Genomic DNA, 18,176 nt, shown 5'->3' with positions numbered 1-18,176 from the left:
TCAAGAAATCGTTTAACCGGCAAATGTTTTTTAATTTCTGGGGCGACTGGCTCCTGTCTGTTCCTGGCACTGTATTGGATTTGCCGGGTATTGATTTGCTACTGGAGGAAGAGAGTGTCCACAGTGGCTTGTGGTGTTGACAGGTCGGGGGTAATTGTGCTAAATAAACAAGAACCGATTGCTAATTTTGATGGCGTCAATACTCTACTAAGTGTACTATACTGTACTACACATCTTTAACAGGGCAACACTTGGAGAAACAAGTCGTAACATAACATTTTTATCACGAATACCATTTTTTATAACTATTAAATTAATAAGTTGAACTAATTCACATCAGTGGATCATTTTCTTTCATAATTATAGTAGTCACAATCTGGAGAAGTCATGGGAATACATTGGGTAAAGAGTGTAGCAACCCTGCTCCTACGCCTGCAGGCCATAAGCACAACATCAGACTTCAACAATTCCGGATATTACCATGTAATTGAGAACCATGATTTGTTCTGAGGAAACGGCCTCCCATTGATTTAATTTTCTAGGGTAAAATAGTAGCGATCATTATAAATGAAGCTAGAGAACAGTGTTGCTATAGCGACAGACGTGACAAAGCCAGCCAACGAAAAGCCTCCGTGTGCGTTGTGACTAAAGCACCTTCTTAACATTTGTTTGATGCTTCTGTGCGAGTGCTAGTTTACACTAGTGGCTGAACTGGGTGACAGAAAAGTCTTTATGTATCCTCATTAATGAGGTGGAGTAATTCCCACTTTGTTGCAGTTGCCGTTTTAGTGTGTGAGAGAAATAGGACAGACTAAAAATTTGAGTTTCTTAAGACGTTACTGATCTTTGTGTTTTGCGGAGTGTGTCATCAGATTGACTAGGGTTCTTTAGGTACCGTGTGTATTTTATTGCTATTGCAACCCCGGATGATCCCCAGACACGAATACGTGTAAACCTCCTGTGGGCAAACGCATAAAAATACCTCTAGTTGTATAAAACAGACACAAAGTGAACGTAAAGGAGGGAATTGCCAAGAATGAATTGAGCTTGCTGATAGTTTGATAGCATGCTGATAGTTTATTTGCCTCGTCTCGGTTGTTTAGCACTGGATTCACTAAAGGAATTATGCAAATCAGATAACATAACACATCTGAAGATTTTGTGTTAAATATGACTTATACGGCGTGTCCAATTCTTGCCGGATGGTTTATGCTGGGTAGCGAAGGGACACCTGGCAATGACTGTACAATAATAATATTTTTGTTCATCATATTATGAATAACTGCTCATTTAATTTGAGTTATAACAGGGATACCGGTGGTTGGCGAATAAGCAGCAGGTTTTCGCTCAGTGATGCGACACAGGAATAAATGATCAGCACTCATTTTTCTTCCCGTCTCTCCCTCAGGTTCTTAAGATTAATCTGATCGGCCACAGGAAAAGAATACTCGCCTCCCTCGGAGATCGATTGCACGAAGACCCACCGCAAAAACCACCACGGGCTATCTCTCTAAGGGTGAGTGAAAACATTTCCATCTTCCTCTTCGGCCTGTGTCCAACAAAAACTCCCCTACTGGCATTGCTCGGGTAATTGAAAGCGTAACGAAGATAAATTGTAACGTTCATCCTAAATGTCACCCATAACAAAACAGCATCCATATTGACTTATATGCCTGTTTACATTTTTTTATATCTCTTCCTCACAAGCTTTATGGTCATGTAAAGGTTGGAAAGTTTGCAAGTGAAGAGAAATTTACTTTGTGATTTAGCCTCGTCTTGCAAGGCCTGGTCTCCTTATCCCGAGAGCTACGGCTTTCTCTGGCCTCAGTCGCACTAGGGATTTAACTTGATCTTGCTGGCTGGATCAAACAGCTTTTCTCAAATGCAGCAAGGGCTCCTCAGCCTCAGTTCAGGGAGTCTAATCGATACAAGAGAAAAATCTAAACTCCTCCGGCCTGCAGCTAAAAACACATTCCTTCTTAATCAAAAAATGGAATATCTGACACAGAAAGAGTGGGTTAAAAGAAACTACAAATATTTATTATATAAATATTTTACAAACATTGATTTATTCACAAGCGACAGTCATTAATGTCCAAACTAGTTGTGAAAGTGGAAAAATGACCACAATTGCTAAATTCGAAACTACATGCTATGCGTCATTAAATTGTCCATACGGATCAAGTAAAATTTGAGCATTTCTCACAGTATAGAAGTCAATATGCCAACCATTTAGGGGTGAAAAATGACAAATACGAACACAATAGAGTTGCTTGTAGATATTCACGCAAACAGAAAAACTTGTTCTGTATATCGCCCCCTGTAGGAGCCAACTGGGAACCACACTCCCCCTCAGCTGTCCCCGTCCCTGAGTCAGCCTTACCCCAACGCCGGATCGCTGGACGTCCAACACCTCATCATGCAGGCCGATGCCCGACGCAGACGCAACGAAAACTACTTTGAGGACGTGCCGCGCTCCAAACTAGAAAGGCAGATGGCACAAGTCAGTATGGTGAGTTAGTGCACTTGCTGTTCGTGTGTCTAGCGAACACGCAATTTCTCAAATGATTTCTGATTTGTTGTTGCGTGTCTGTGTGTATTTGTGTGATTTTTGTTTTGTTGGATCTCCCATTATGTCAACAGAGCTTATCAGTGCTACAGTGATGTGTGCTTGTAGTGATTATGTGAATGGAATGAGTTATTGCACCTGAACAAAATGACTAATTGTTACAAAAACCCTTGCGCTCTTCTCTCTTTTCAACCCCTTATCAGTTCTCCCTGCCCTGTGGCTCCATAAATCGTCACAGAGAGAGAGAGAGAGAGAGAGCGCGATAGAGAGACAAAGGGCAAGAAAGAGTAAAAGAGAGAGAATATTTCATGACAAAGGATGTGGATCAATCACATGAAACCAAATACGTGTGCGTGTCTTCAAATAACGATAATTAAAGACAAGACATTATTACATCACATTATTTTTGTAATAATATTGTGGAGTAAAGCTTTGATGAAAAGTCATTACAAAAGATTTAATTTTGAAATCTAGTAGTATGACAATCTGTAAAAATAGGAGTCATTCGTATGTTTCTTTTGCACATTTTTTGTGTTAAGCTGTTTTCAGCAGCTCCATTTGGGGTTTTTGACTGGATTGTTATTTATACTGTGCTGTGGTTTGGTAAAGCGTGTTGCCTGTGCCAGCGTTCAAGCCAGGGGGCATGATTAAATGCAATTATTTTTATGAAAAAATTTTCATAACTATTTTATAGTGAATAGACGTCACTAAATAAGTATTCAAACCTAATCTAAGTCTGAACCCTATATTCTTACTATCGGAGAGTGCATGTACTCTGTTAACAGCAAAGGGATTTAAAAAAATCAAGCAATGTAACAAAACCCGCTTTTGTGTTTGTGAACCTTAATTTGATTACTAACATTTGTGTTTGTGAACCTTAATTTGATTACTAATATTTGTGACTTTTCACAGCAAGGAGAATGGTGCGAGCCAATCACGTTACGGCCTCCCAATGAAGCGACGTCATCTACGCCTGTGCAGTACTGGCAGCACCATCCCGAGAAGCTTATATTCCAGTCATGTGACTACGAAGCGTATGTAAGTGTGCTATATGTGATCAATTATGAATTTTTCCAGACAGAAAATTTCATATGAAAACCCACAAAAAGAAGAGCACTTATTACAAAGCATTTCAAGAATTGAGTTTGTGTTCCTAATGCTGGCCTTGTCTGGCTCCTGTGAGCCATCAGATACCCAAAGAGAAATATCAAGCAGGATGGTGAAAGCTATCTGTGAGTCCTTTAGTTATTCAGCAGTGAATAATGGTGTTTTAACCTTCAATCAATACAGCTTTTCAGCGCCTCGATGGGACCGAGCAGCTCTAGTATTAGCTTACATAAACCCACTCTGTTTCCTAGCAACAGAAGTGTAAATTTGATTGGCTCCTTCTCCCGTTCCCAAAGACGCCCATAGAGTTTATGAACAGAATTCATGCATGTGTGACAGACCAGTAGAGGTTAAAGGTCAAGTGACTCCAATGTTACCATATGGACAGATTCCTGAATGCATGCATGTCCTCAGCTAGATTTCATTTAATGACATGTAATATTTCCAGGTTAATTGATGTTACGCTTGTAGTTTGTCCTCTTAAATACTGTGGCTGGGTCTTGTAATTTATATAGTACAAGATTCAAGTATGATGATGTTTTGTGTTGTCACACAGTATCTGGTAGTTTGGGCAATTCCAGCGTTATTCATTATGGAGGCGAAATGAAAATGCTCATAGAATGTATTTGTTACGAATATATCAAACCGTCTGTTTATATTTTACTAAACCCTTGTTGATAGAGTCCAAATATCAGAAAAATATGCACGACTTTTCTATTTTATAAAAGGAAAATAAACATGCCTTATGGATGTGACAAAAAGAGGACGTCTTTTTGGGAGACGACAAACTTTGTAGGATGTAAGTGAATTAAAATGCACAAACCTGAAGCAATTATACCCAACAAATGGAGAAGGGATGGCTTTTGATAGAACATAAAATTGTAATTTTCATGTGCCGATTTATGAGGAATATGCACCATTATGGATGTGACTATCCTGGAAAAGGTACTTATTACTAGGATTACTATGAAGAATCATGCACTAAAAATGAATAAAAATCCTTTAAAAACTCGACGAGAGACCTCACATGGGTATTTGAACTACCATCTGTGCTGTTAGCACATTAAAAACCGTTGGTAAAAACATAATTTTTTCATGGTAAGGTTGACATTTTCACGGAATTGCCTGTTTGTTTTTCTAAATTTCTTATCTTGTGTATCTGGCAGTATTTGGGGTCCATGTTGGTGAAGGAGCTACGCGGTACAGAATCAACGCACGACGCCTGCGCAAAAATGAGGGTAAGAGTTGTATCACCATGGCAACCACTCAACAGATCAGTCCAGCCGTCCTCCCGCTGAACTCAGGTCACTATGACACACAACCCTTAAAAAAGCAGGAAAAATCTCCGTTTTTAGAGGACGCTGTGTGCCAGGACTCAGCTGGGTTCCTTAGTCTGAAGGTCTGGTTCAAGATCACACTGTATCTGCACTGCGTCCACTTGCTTCCCACAAAACACAGCGCCTTTACCTTAAGCTTTTTAACCAAACAACCCAAACTTCCTTTCTCATGAGATTATTTAACACGGGGGCACATTTCAGCGGCTCTGTTTTTGTATGCATGTAAAACACCATCTGTTCTCCGTCTTTCTCCTGCCTGCTCATTTAAATGAGGCAGACGTGGTTTCAGAACCCCTCGCTGCTTCGCAAACACATTAATACATTCAGAGGGTGTAAATTCAGGTCTTGTATCTTTCAGTCTTTGTTTTCAGCTGAATATTTTGACGGGTACAGAGCAGCGAAGGTGCAGGAAACTACTGGCAGAGATAGTTAGAGGAGAAATCAGGTCTGGATAAATATATCCAGCCTGACAGCTGATATGACGGTGTAGGGAGATGTGAAAATGAATCTCCGCAGTTCATCATCGGCCTCAACTGTATATGATTTATTTCACTGCTCACACAAAAAAGATTGAAACAGCCTATGGTGGGTTAGCTGGCCTCCCAACACCATGACGTATAGGTTTGGAGACCAACAAAACCAGGTTAAATCAGCTAAGGTAACTTTTATTGCACATAGCACTGGTGCTACAGAGGTTTGTAGCACAGGCCAGTTCATCACATGAATAGGCAGGTAACTGACAATTATGAAATTAATGTTAAATACAGATGGATAAATTAGGGCCATATCATTTTTTGTTTACCTAAATTAGTTTGTATTAAGTGTGTGACGGCTCTTCATAAATATTAATGTCAGAGACTGCGGAACTCTCTGCTGATCTTTCCTCTTCTTCTCCTTTCTGCAAGAAGTCTACAGAACAAATGAAGAAGATTCCCACCATAGTACTGTCTGTGTCCTATAAGGGCGTCAAGTTTATTGATGCCACAAACAAGGTAAACAGTTATTAATATTTTCCAATTTTTTAGACACCAGTGTTCCTGCACAGGGCAGATATAGAATAGATCAATACAACACTGATAGAAATCCATTGTTTTCTGTGTTGGTTTATACAGTATTGAGGTTACAACTTGTCTTGTTCTCTGATGTTTAGAACATTATAGCAGAGCATGAGATCAGGAATATCTCATGTGCAGCACAGGATCCAGAAGACCTCTCAACGTTTGCATACATCACTAAGGACTTGAAATCCAGCCATCATTACTGCCATGTCTTTACAGCTTTCGATGTGGTGGGTGTATATACACTCTCTCGCAATAAATGTGTAAATATGTGATTACAAATACAAATATACGTAGCAGGGTCATTCTATAGTAAGGGCAAGCCAGGTCATGTCATTGTTTAGTTTTTGAAAACGTACGATCTCTGCATCTGTGTGTGTTTATTTCGACAGAATCTGGCCTATGAGATTATCCTGACGTTGGGCCAGGCGTTTGAGGTGGCGTATCAGTTGGCCCTGCAGGCCAGAAAGAGCGGCCACGGGTCCTCGACTCTACCCGAGAGCTTTGACAGTAAACCCTCCAAACCTGTTCCTAAACCTCGCGTCAACATACGCAAATCTGTGAGTGATTTTGCTCGATCATCGCAAGCACGTGCACGCTCGACCTCACCTGAATCTCTAAAATAGCAACTTTTTCTGAACCTCCATTTTCTCCCTTGCTGACTGCACACTATGCTTGAGCTGCTGAGTGATGCATTGTGGGAAATTAAGCTTCTGGTTTATTCTGCTACAGTAGCATAGCATGTAATCTGATATCAGTATTTGCTTTCTTGTGCTTTGTCCAGGTCACCCTTACGTCATTTCAAACCCAAATGTTGTTATTTGATCAATTGTTGTTACCAATGAACAATGCACATTTTGCGCTATTATATGGCTTCAGATATCAAGTATATAGTACTTTTATGAGTAACTGAAATTAAATTTATTTTGTATTCAGTGGAAAAAACAAATAATAGCATTTGGGTTTGAAACAACAAAGGGTCTGTAGAGAACTTGACAATTTTAATTTTTAAATAATCCAATGCTTTATGGTAAAAGGTTTCCTTTCAAACAACGTGTGTACGTATATAAATCACTGTGCTTGCAAGTGAAGGTTTGTTTGTATGAACGTCAACGTGTGTCGCAGCCTGTCCTGAGGGACGGAGAGGTGAGTGTTTGATCTGTAAACGACACACTCCATCTCCACTCCCTTCAGTGCGTTTAAGGATGAAAGAGATTGATGAGAACTGTTTGCACTGAGCTCCAAAAACTAACTTCCTTCTGGGCAGCCTTCTACTCCATCTACCCGGGTCCCAGTGCCCCTAGAGTGGGCACGGTGCCACCCTCTCCCACCTGCCACCACCAGGGATATCACCATTCACTGGAAGAGACCCAGAATAGGTGGGAGCACATCGTAAAAATAAAACATGCCCTGCCTGTTGGAGTTGGATTACACGCGGAACAGAAATGATAGATGCCCGCTTGAAAATAAACGGTTGTATAAGTCGGCCTTCCTTTTTTGGAAAATTTATAGCAGTTTTAGAGGCTGTATCACAGTACACAAAGTGTGTGTCCATGATATAACACTACTGTTTTCCCTGTGGATGGCTGAGGCTGTATTTCATTTGCTGGGTCAGACTAAGAATGAGATCACGTCTATACAAATACTAGGCCAATATATTGCTTCTTTAAATGGAAATACTGGAGACAAACATGAAGCTGTTGGAGCTAAGCTCTAAAGGATAGCATTCATGTTATTACTCTTAACTTTGGTTTTACAATCCTTTGCTTCCCCCCTTATCACACACAATTAAACACAATTAATTTTATTCATGCGCTCCCCAAGGTCGTGATCTAAAAAAAAGCTATGGAGCAAATTACCAAAACAGTTTTTTAGTTTATTCTGCGGTCCTCTGAGAAATCCAATTCTGCTTGATAATGATTGCAGTATTTGAATTAGTTTCACGATATATTCACTTTTGTTGAATTCAATTAAAGCTACATTTCTCATTGGGCTGTCTTTTGCACCTTCCCTATGGACCTTTTTGCCAAGTTTCTGGGTAAAATCGAGCAATAAGATGACTTATTCCCCTGAACACTAACAGCATCCTCTGCGACTGTGTGGTGTTATTGATATTATTGATATACGCTTGTGTAGAACAAATGGCTCGTTATGCTGCAACACCTTGATCCATTTTAGCATTATATGCTGTGTTATTCCATTAGAACGGATTCCTTCTTTCTTTTGTTCACCCCTTGTTTCCTCCCTTTCTCTTCCCCAAATTCTCCCCTCTGCTTTCCATCTCTAGGTCTTGTCCCCCTTTATCCGCTGGTCCCTGGGGCATATTTACACCCCTCACCGTCCCCCTATTCACCCATCTCCTCTTCCTCACACCTCACGACTCCTCCATCATCCACAAACATGTCAATTTCAGGTCTCCTCACATTTCACTTTTCTTGGGTTTTCCCTTTTTGTCATGTTTTATGATATTGTCCTTTTTCTTAAAGTGACAGTTTGCCCAAAAATGAAAATTCTATCATCATTTACTCACGCTCAGATTGTTCCAAACCTGTATATATTTCTGTTAAACACTAAGAAAGATATTTGGAAGAATGTTACTGCCATAATAGGGAAAATAAATACTATGGGAGTCAATGGGGTACGGCTCGGTTACTGACATTCTTCCAAATATCTTCCTTTGTGTTTAGCAGAAAAGAGAAATGTATACAGGTTTGGAACAGTAAATGATGACAGAATATTCATTTTTGGGTGAACTAACCCTTTAACTGGATAGTTCAGCCAAAATGAAAGTTCTGTCATTATCTGCTTGTCCTCATCATTTTCCAAATATCTAAGTTTTCTGTTGTAAGCAGGAGTAAAAATGGTCTCCCTTTGTTTGCCACTGAAAAAAGTACAGATTTGATTCACATTACTGATCAATCTGAATATTAATTACAGAATTTTCATTTAAATTCGCTGGTTTCGTCCGAGTTTGTTTGTCTGTTTTGTTTGTTCAGTTTGCATCACTACTTCTAAATTATTTTCCTCTGTTATCCTTCACAAACCTGACTTTCCAGATGATCAGTTGACTAAACATTATCACAGAATGGCACGGAGTTGTTTCAGCATGCTCTATCTAATACACCAACTCATCCTACCCTAAATGTGTTATCAAACCATTAAGCTCCTTTTCAGGTCAACGTCTCACATTAGCTTTATTGCGTAAGATTTTGTTTCTTTTTTGAAGTGTGTGGATGTGGAGGAGAATCAAGTTTGTGTGGGTGCGTGTTGAAGAGCAGTCAGAGGTAGCCAGGAAGAGTGCGGATTACGTTGTTTAATATTCATGTTGCTGCATATGGAAAATCCTGATAAAAACTCAAGGCAACGGCAGGCGTAAATGTGTGAGTGCGTGTGTATTGTTTCCGTAGAGAATCGCGTTTCTGAGCCATGTATAGCTGAGCTTTATGTGGAGCAAGGATGAGGTGCCGTGGCAACAAGGAACAGTGTCTTGATTGGTTGGTAAAGATGTACTAGTTGTAGGGTAGTTTTGACCATAGCAGATTTTTCGGATGTGGAGATCATGCAGGTGATGCTTAGTAATAAAAATGAATTAACTTGACATTTAAAAATAAGAGTTTAATAACACACAGATTGTTTTTGACGGTGTGACCTTGATTGTTGTGATTAACCAATTACCTTACACTGTCTTGCAAACCCTCCCTCCCTGTCTGTCTGTTTCACATTGCTTACTTTTCAACATCTTGATTTTTTTTAAATTTACTTGTCATTTAAATAATGACACTGGACGCGACCGGCGCGACGAGACACGACATAAGACATTAGAAACGTGTTAGAACCCATTATAATTTTACATTTTGTCCACACTGGATGCGGCGCGGCACGGTGTTAGTTGTTAAAGATACTATATTCCAAATATAAATGTGTACCATCTTCTCGAGTTTGTAATACAATGTTACAGAGAAATTCTTCCCCTATTTACCATCAAGTGTCATTTTGTCATATTAATGCCATTTTCACACTAGACTTTCAGTTCATACGCATGTGAATGCGGTGGACCGGAAATGCTATCTCCTGCAAAAAAACATTCACATTTCGCTGCATTCCAAAGGTCAAGATAGGTGAACTCTGACCTGCAAATTCATATCACATAACAATGTGTGACTAGCAGAGAATCGATACTACACGGTGTGACCTTTTCAGTTGGAGGAAAGTCGAAAATTAATATTGCACAATCCAATTTTATACAATACAGCTTTAATATAACGTAAATAACAATAACAGTGCAAATACGTCAGAATCCCTCATGTGTCAGTAAAAAAAGTTTTTCTGGTTGCTACCCACACTGCGTAGAAAGTGTGACCTCCACTAAACCCCCTGAAATCCTCTTACATCTCCCTAACCCGCTCTCTTGTTTTCTGTCTTCCCTAGATGGAGCAGCCCTCAATGGATCAAAAGGGCCACGCCAATGTCCCCTGGATAGTCGAGCCAGGACAGGAAGCCAAAAGAGGAGCCAACACCAAGTATGAGACCACTATTTTCTAATATACACCCAATATACTGTCCACTCCTGTGTGTGTGCCTTACAGAGAGCGCCCTCTAGAGGCCCCCCACGGAGCCACGGGCCCAGTGACCTGTGACAAGCCCGCGTCTCTCCGCCCGGCCCAGCCCGCCCGTTTACCGTGGCCTCTGCATGATGACGCTGCCGCTGTCTTTTATCTTTCCCCCTATCTCTCTCACTCCCTCACCTGTCCGGCCGCAGCACGATACGGGACTGTCCCGCTCAGGCCGTCACGCTGCCAATCAGTCTCTCCTCCAAAACACGAAAAAAGTGTTGCAAGCGGTTGTTTTTCATTCAATTTCCCCCCCTTTCCCTTTTTTGTTTTACCTTTCCTCTTCGTTTCCGCTTTTCTTTCCTTCGCTTCTTTGGGAAGCTCCTCTCCGGCCTTTTCCCTTTGGCCGCACCCATGCCCCCTCGACTGCTTGAATGACAACTTAAAACCGTAATGCTGCTACAAGCCTTTTAAACATACGTGTTGTTATTATAGTCGGGATGTATTTTCTCGCTGGACAGCGTGGTCAGCGTAGGGAAACAGAGAGATTTTTGAGGCGGGCATCCATTGCGGCTGGCGTAGAAGTGGAGATCGGACTTCACTGAAGGACATTTTGCTTGTCTTGTTTGTGCGAAGTTTTAATTTTAAGTATCAGCGAATGCTCTAAAAACGAAACTGCTGTAATTTCAGAACCCTTATCGAGGGGATTTTTTTTGTCAGATTAACCAGACTGCCCTCAGAGGCAGAATGGTGCTTTGTCTTTTCTAAACAGCACACGACTTAAGAGCTTGTTTTTAAACGTCAGTCTAAGCATAAAACTAATCTGATGCCTATCTAGACAGGTAGTTTCTCAGATAGCATTTTACAGAAGCTTATTTTAAGACGAGACATTCGCAACTCGTCTCTCGAAGCGCGCGTTGTTCTTTTCCTTTCTTTCTGAATTTTTTCCGTTGTGTTTCCTTTCTCTTTTTTGATTTTGGCTATGAATGAAAAACCCGAGCCAGTCCCCGAGACATGCAGTGTAGGTGATGGAAAGCATGCAGTCCATGTCAACTGGAGAAGGGGGGGCCTTTTTTGATGGACACATTGGATAAGTCATGTGATTTTATTCACAGGGCAATGGCGGACGCCCATGTCTATTACAGTGGAATTCAGAGAATGTAGCCTGCCCCTAACATGGACCCCCTATCACATGCATTGCTAAAAAGGACTACCAATACGGACCTTAAAGCGCGGGGCCTCTCGTAAAGCACGTGTAAGGATACACGCCAAGACTTTTTCAACGGGAACTCGACGTATGTTTACGAGGACTACTGATGCGGACCCGTGGCCTTTCGCTAAATAACTCGCATGCACGAGCGCACGTACACTGCATAGGACTAACAGGAGGATTCTGTCCATTCGAATGTACACTTTTCAAAGGACGCCGGCCATCGTAGAACTTTGTTGCTTTGCCGTGGAGACTCTGACACACTACACTGACTTTTTCCTAAATATCTAGTCCAAATTACAACGGCATGTCTGGACTGGGATAAAAATGGACATTGTTTGATTTGCTGTACTTTTGGTTTTCTTTCCTTTGTCTTTCTTATGTTCATTTGTGGTTAACGATATAAAATAAATATGCACAATGTGAATGGACTTATTGCACTGGGCAACCATGAAATGGTTTCGTCTCGTGCCAAAAATCACTAAGAAACGGTCGTTGACATACTTGGCAACGCCATACAAGATTACTATTCATATTGGCAAGACGTTTTAATGTTTAATAGAGAACTATATTACCATTACTGTAATATTTGCAATTATTCTTATTGTGCAATTCCTGTCTGATGTCGTCTTAATGTTACATTATTTTTATATGATACGTCGAGCTTGAATATGCAGCCATCCTAAGAAAACAAAAAATACTATTCTAGTACCACAGAGATACCGAATGTGCGGATGGCGCCACTATAAAAAAAACAGATATCTTATTTTCACTCATTGTTACTGTAGAATTTTTGCCACAGTTCTGTAAATAAATATTTTGTTGAATCATTGTTCATATATGTAATGTAAATTAAAACTATGAAAAAAACAAATGACAATAAATCACATTGGTAAACAAGGTACCAAATTTCACAGGTCAAAGTGCAACACTAAACAAAACAGTCATTTTAGCAACAGGTGGAATTGTGACATCATTGCAGACTAACACGTGTAGATAGGCTTGGGCTTCCAGCACACACATTTTGTAAGTTTGGTCTTAATTTATATTCTTGCAAAGCACACAGAATAAATCAAGATTGCAGAACCATTGCCCTTTCTGTGGCCTGTGTTTTTTTGGTTAGCTGATCTGCTGTATTTATAATATGTTAATACGTTTTTTGTATAGACTCCTAGATGACTCAAGACAGAGGCACTGTGATTGCATTTGGATGTAGAAAATAGTGAACATCTGGATCCGTCTACAAGAACAGCATATGGCTGTTTGATTCTCTTTTAAAATATCCCTGTGTTTGGTGATGCTGTCATTTCCATGTTTCCAAAATTAAAAACCAGGACGTGATGGAGCTTGAGGAAAGTATTTATAAATCTATCTGTCTATCTATCTATCTATCTATCTATCTATCTATCTATCTATCTATCTATCTATCTATCTATCTATCTATCTATCTATCTATCTATCTATAACCTGTGTGTGTGTGTGCGTGCATGTAAGGATGATGTGTACCTCAGGCAAGGTGATGTACGGTTCATTTCTTGTGCACTCTTGTTTCCATGGAGCTTGCATCTTTTTCTGCATACAGTAGCTTGTGTAACACTATTCAGTTATGTTACAGACACCAGAAAGCCAGCAATTGACAAATTATGAGGAATGAACATCCAAAGAAAGGTACAAGATTCACCACGGAATGGCTGATTTTCAGCAAACTGAATTAGAAGCTTCAGTCACATCCACTGCACATCCAATTGTTATTTTAATGGTTGCTTTAATTATTTTATCATTAGTTTTTCTTTTCATTTCGTCTTTAGTCAAATATTTTTAATACCACAAATCTTCTATTATACACCTGAGACTTGTCTTTCAAATTTAAGTAACAGAGCAGATCTCTCTGGTAATCTCTTCAAAATTATTTTCCAACAGATATTTATAACATTTGTGTCAGTAGCTGTCTTTCATTCCACCAATTTGTTATTGGTTTACAGCATCTTTATGTCACGGCCATATTAGACTTTTTATCAAATACCAATCACTTTCCATTTAATCTATTTCTAACCACAAAAATAGAAGTGGGGAGCGAGAGAGAGAGGGAAAGAGCGAGAGAGCGATAATGAGATAACGTTAGTCTCATGTCCCAGATGGTACATATCCTGAAGCTTTTGACTAAATTAAGCATCAGGGGATAACCATTTATGTAATTATTTTACACATCAATAATTAACACTTAGGGAATGTGCCAAATTGATTTCTGCAGTGATAGCAAAATAAAGAGAAGTTTTGTGATAATTCGACCAGTTTAGTCATGTTGACACTGCAAGAAAAATGAGATATTTGGGAACTGAGAATATTTGATAATTAAAAATAATAAAGTCAAAATGAAACTCCAGGGAGCAACAGGACTGTATACTGAAAAATGTTAAAAATAATGATCTCAGTGAAGTGAAGCGTCAGCGTTATCTCCTTGAAGTGTTGCTCATCAAGTTTCCATTGACATTATAAAATAATTATTCCTGTGCCACTGCTGAATCTGACCCTCCAGTGAGTTAGTAAGTCATTTGGTTATTTTCTGAGACATTTCAATGTATTTTAAATTCAAATGCTTTTGTATTTTTTCAAGTGCCTCATTTGCTTTAGCTATTTTGCCCTCTTTGATGTGCTACTTTGTGACCCTCTAAATACAGTATTACTGCTATTATAAAAGAGCAATAGAATATCTCTCTCTCTTATATAACATTGGATGGGCTGAAAATGTATAGTTTGTAAAATTGCTTTATAAGCAGTTCCTTTATGCAAATGTGTGTTTTATTAGGCATATTACTATGAAGCAATATACAGGTGCTGGTCATATAATTAGAATATCATCAAAACGTTGATTTATTTAACTAATTCCATTCAAAAAGTGAAACTTGTATATTATATTCATTCATTACACACAGACTGATATATTTTTGACCAACTTCATGGAGATGCAGATTTCATTTTCCAACAGGACTTGGCACCTGCACACAGTGCCAAAGCTACCAGTAACTGGTTTAAGGACCATGGTATCCCTGTTCTTAATTGGCCAGTAAACTCGTCTGACCTTAACCCCATAGAAAATCTGGGCTCTCATAACACCTGAGCAGTGCCACAGACTGATCGACTCCATGCCACGCCGCATTGCTGCAGTAATTCAGGCAAAAGGAGCACCAACTAAGTATTGAGTGCTGTACATGCTCATACTTTTCATGTTCATACTTTTCAGTTGGCCAAGATTTCTAAAAATCCTTTCTTTGTATTGGTCTTAAGTAATATTCTAATTTTCTGAGATACTGAATTTGGGATTTTCATTAGCTGTCAGTTATAATTATCAAATTAAAAGAAATAAACATTTGTAATATATCAGTCTGTGTGTAATGAATGAATATAATATACAAGTTTCACGTTTTGAATGGAATTAGTGAAATAAATCAACTTTTTGATGATATTCTAATTATATGACTAGCACCTGTATTTATGTATGAATTATATATTGTATAGACTGTAAATTGCATTAATTGACACCCCCAACTGCAAATTAATTAACAATTAAATAAATAAAAATATGTTGGGGATTCAGTTCAAGCTGAAGTTATTCTGACTGATAGTGTACATGTGTCTGTCCATAGTTTGTTCTGATGTTAGAGGGGTATAGGAAGAACTACTGCCATTTTATATGAATATTTTTGGTAGGTTGTGTGCCCTCTGTCTGTATAATGTGCAAGAAAATTAAAACTTAAACAAGACTGTAACGAAAATATTTACTGATCTTAACTAGAGGTGCACCGATTGACCGGTCAGAGATCGGAATCGGCCGGTTTTTCGTATGATCAGCCGGACCGGTGAGCGGCCGGTCAGTCTCACGTCTCTCCGATTCCAAGCCGATCTTCTGTTTCCCGTGATGCGGGAAAGAACGTCACAGCCGTCAGTACACTCAAAGCCGCAAGAGTAAACATGTAATCGTGCGCGCGCTATGGAAAGCCAGGAGGGTCAAAAACGCGCGAATTTTAACACGTCAACAACCTATGGAAAGCCAGGAGGGTCAAAAACGCGCGAATTTTAACACGTCAACAACGCGTAAAGTACGTGTTGTTTGCGCGTTGTTGACGTGTTAAAATTCGCGCGTTTTTGACCCTCCTGGCTTTCCATAGCGCGCACAGCTTGTCTTTCACGGCTCGTTTATACTCGCATGCGGGTCCACCAGTCTCTGCTGACTGACGCGCATCTCTCATGTCCGCTGACTGCACGCGCGTGCACTCGCATCATGTAGGCTACTGTACAGACAAAAAGGTGCACTGTAGTTCATCTCTCGCTGCTCCGTCTACATGGGGTATGTATGCTAACAGTGATGCTAAACTCTGACACATGCTAAACTCGTGTTGAAGTCGTTCACTCTGTGTAAAACAAACGTAAATTCCAGTCAACCCGATTGCTTGTCTTGCGTTAAAACTGTGGTCATTTCACCTAGGTAAAATGACATTCAACACGACTTCTACTTGTTATTAAAAATCCAAAATATAAAAAATGAATAAATCAACCAATATATGTGATATATATGATTGAGTTCTTTACTAACACAAAAAAACTGCAAATACATATACATCTTTAGAGTAGAATTCACTCATAAGATTGTTAACTTTTTTTATTGAAGTTGCAGCAAAAATCAACCCACTTCTTTTAATACTACAGACCCAAGATAAAGACAGTTTATTTTACATTTCAGAAAAAATGAAATAAAGCAATGTTAGTTTCATAAACAGAAACAGACAAGAATAAAGTTGAAGTATTTTATTGTTATCTTAGACTTTTGTGAGATGAGTACAAAAGTGAAAAAGGTAAATTAAGTGATATGTTTAGTTATATTTTATTATTTGTAGTACTTTTCAGTCACAGAGTTCTTCAATTTAAGAGTTGTTCGGGAAAGAGAAGATTCTGTAATTCAATGCAGCTTGGAGAACTGCATTTAGGGAAATTGTAACGTTCAATCATTTATATAATGAAAAAAAAGTGCATTGAATTAAAGTTAATATGGCTTTATATACAGTATACTGTCAATTATAGTAAATAACTGTGGACTGTAAATAACTGTAATTATTGTGGATAGAAAATCGGAATCGGCAAAAATCGGCAGGTTTCACTTATAATAAAATCGGAAACCGGAATCGGCAAAGAAAATTGCAATCGGTGCATCTCTAATCTTAACTTGAATTCACAGTTTGTCACTAAACGCCATACTGTTGAGTATCTGTGACCTCCTGCTCCTGTACAGCATATGAAAAGCACGTGAACGTGCGTTTGAGAAAAACACCTTTTACCTGGTTAGTTAGATCCTAAGTGTCATTTTTGATATATTACCATTTTGCTTGGGTTACGTTTAGCGTAACGTTAAGTGAAAGATAAACAATGCGCAGTGCGCAAATGCCGATTGTAAATCACTCATTAAACATTTACCGTAACACATAACGTTAAGGGGAAATAAACTTAACATTTGCAAATAAAGCTCGGTTCTTCAAGTTAATAAACAAAACTTTTCTGTCAGCTGTTCAACTGGCATACTTTACCTGCACGTGTCTGCGTCGTAACTGCCACTACGTCATGTTGGCGTCTGCTGTCCGTTGTACGCGCATGAAACATTTTTTGATGCCCGAGCGTGTAAATTGTAGTTAAACAATTATTGGTTACAATTATTGGTCACTATACCATGGTTATAGTGACGTCTCTTAATTGGTGAGTAGACTCAATGCACGGAGTTCTCCCTACAAAAGGCTTGTTCGAGATGGCCAAATTCTGAGCAGAATCGATCACCGGTGATCAGCACAAGATGGATGCCGGTTAGAAATTAGTGATGGGTCGTTCTTGAACGATTCGTTCATTTTGAACGAACCTTTAATGTGACTCGGGAAGAACGAGTCGTCTCGGGGAGTGATTCGTCCAGTCGCGCATGCGCATTGTGCAACATTCTATGGGTCCTGTGACAAAAGAACGAACGACTCAAACCCGAAGACTCGGGAGGTGAACTAATCAATTCTCTTTCCGGCTCATACTGCATTGGTAAAGCGTAGGGGGCTGTCACGTGATGAACGAACGACTCGAACCCGAAGACTCGAGAGGTGAACTAATCAATTCTCTTTCCGGCTCAGACTGCATTGGTAAAGCGTAGGGGGCTGTCACGTGATGAACGAACGACTCGAACCCGAAGACTCGAGGGGTGAACTAATCAATTCTCTTTCCGGCTCTGACTGCATTGGTTTAGCTTACGAAGCTGTCACGTCGTGAACGAACGAGTCAAACCCGAGGACTTGTCAGATAAGAGGTGTGGTGAGCTAATCA

The 18,176-nt window shown here is 39.5% G+C and overlaps 1 protein-coding gene across 6 annotated transcripts in view; it reads left to right on the top strand.

Moving 5' to 3' along the window:
* The window catches only part of anks1b (ankyrin repeat and sterile alpha motif domain containing 1B), a 164,681-nt gene that overhangs the window by 128,616 nt on the left and 17,889 nt on the right, over positions 1 to 18,176 (top strand). For 2 of the 6 annotated variants that reach the window (XM_057324670.1, XM_057324675.1), the window contains 9 exons: positions 1,409 to 1,516; positions 2,327 to 2,512; positions 3,482 to 3,607; positions 4,843 to 4,914; positions 5,919 to 6,005; positions 6,164 to 6,301; positions 6,464 to 6,631; positions 10,500 to 10,591; positions 10,658 to 12,922. In XM_057324670.1, coding sequence (XP_057180653.1) covers positions 1,409 to 1,516; positions 2,327 to 2,512; positions 3,482 to 3,607; positions 4,843 to 4,914; positions 5,919 to 6,005; positions 6,164 to 6,301; positions 6,464 to 6,631; positions 10,500 to 10,591; positions 10,658 to 11,075 — 1,395 coding nt within the window. In that variant the 3' untranslated portion in view covers positions 11,076 to 12,922. Of the gene's footprint in view, positions 1 to 1,408; positions 1,517 to 2,326; positions 2,513 to 3,481; positions 3,608 to 4,842; positions 4,915 to 5,918; positions 6,006 to 6,163; positions 6,302 to 6,463; positions 6,632 to 10,499; positions 10,592 to 10,657; positions 12,923 to 18,176 lie in introns of those variants that run through there. The other 4 variants (XM_057324673.1, XM_057324671.1, XM_057324672.1 and 1 more) reach the window with 4 other exon arrangements.

Source organism: Triplophysa rosa, linkage group LG24 (genome assembly GCF_024868665.1).
Source record: "Triplophysa rosa linkage group LG24, Trosa_1v2, whole genome shotgun sequence".
In the NCBI taxonomy this organism is placed as follows: Eukaryota; Metazoa; Chordata; class Actinopteri; order Cypriniformes; family Nemacheilidae; genus Triplophysa; species Triplophysa rosa.
The sequence above is the reverse complement of the archived record's forward strand: the minus strand, read 5'-3'. Positions and strand labels throughout refer to the sequence as shown.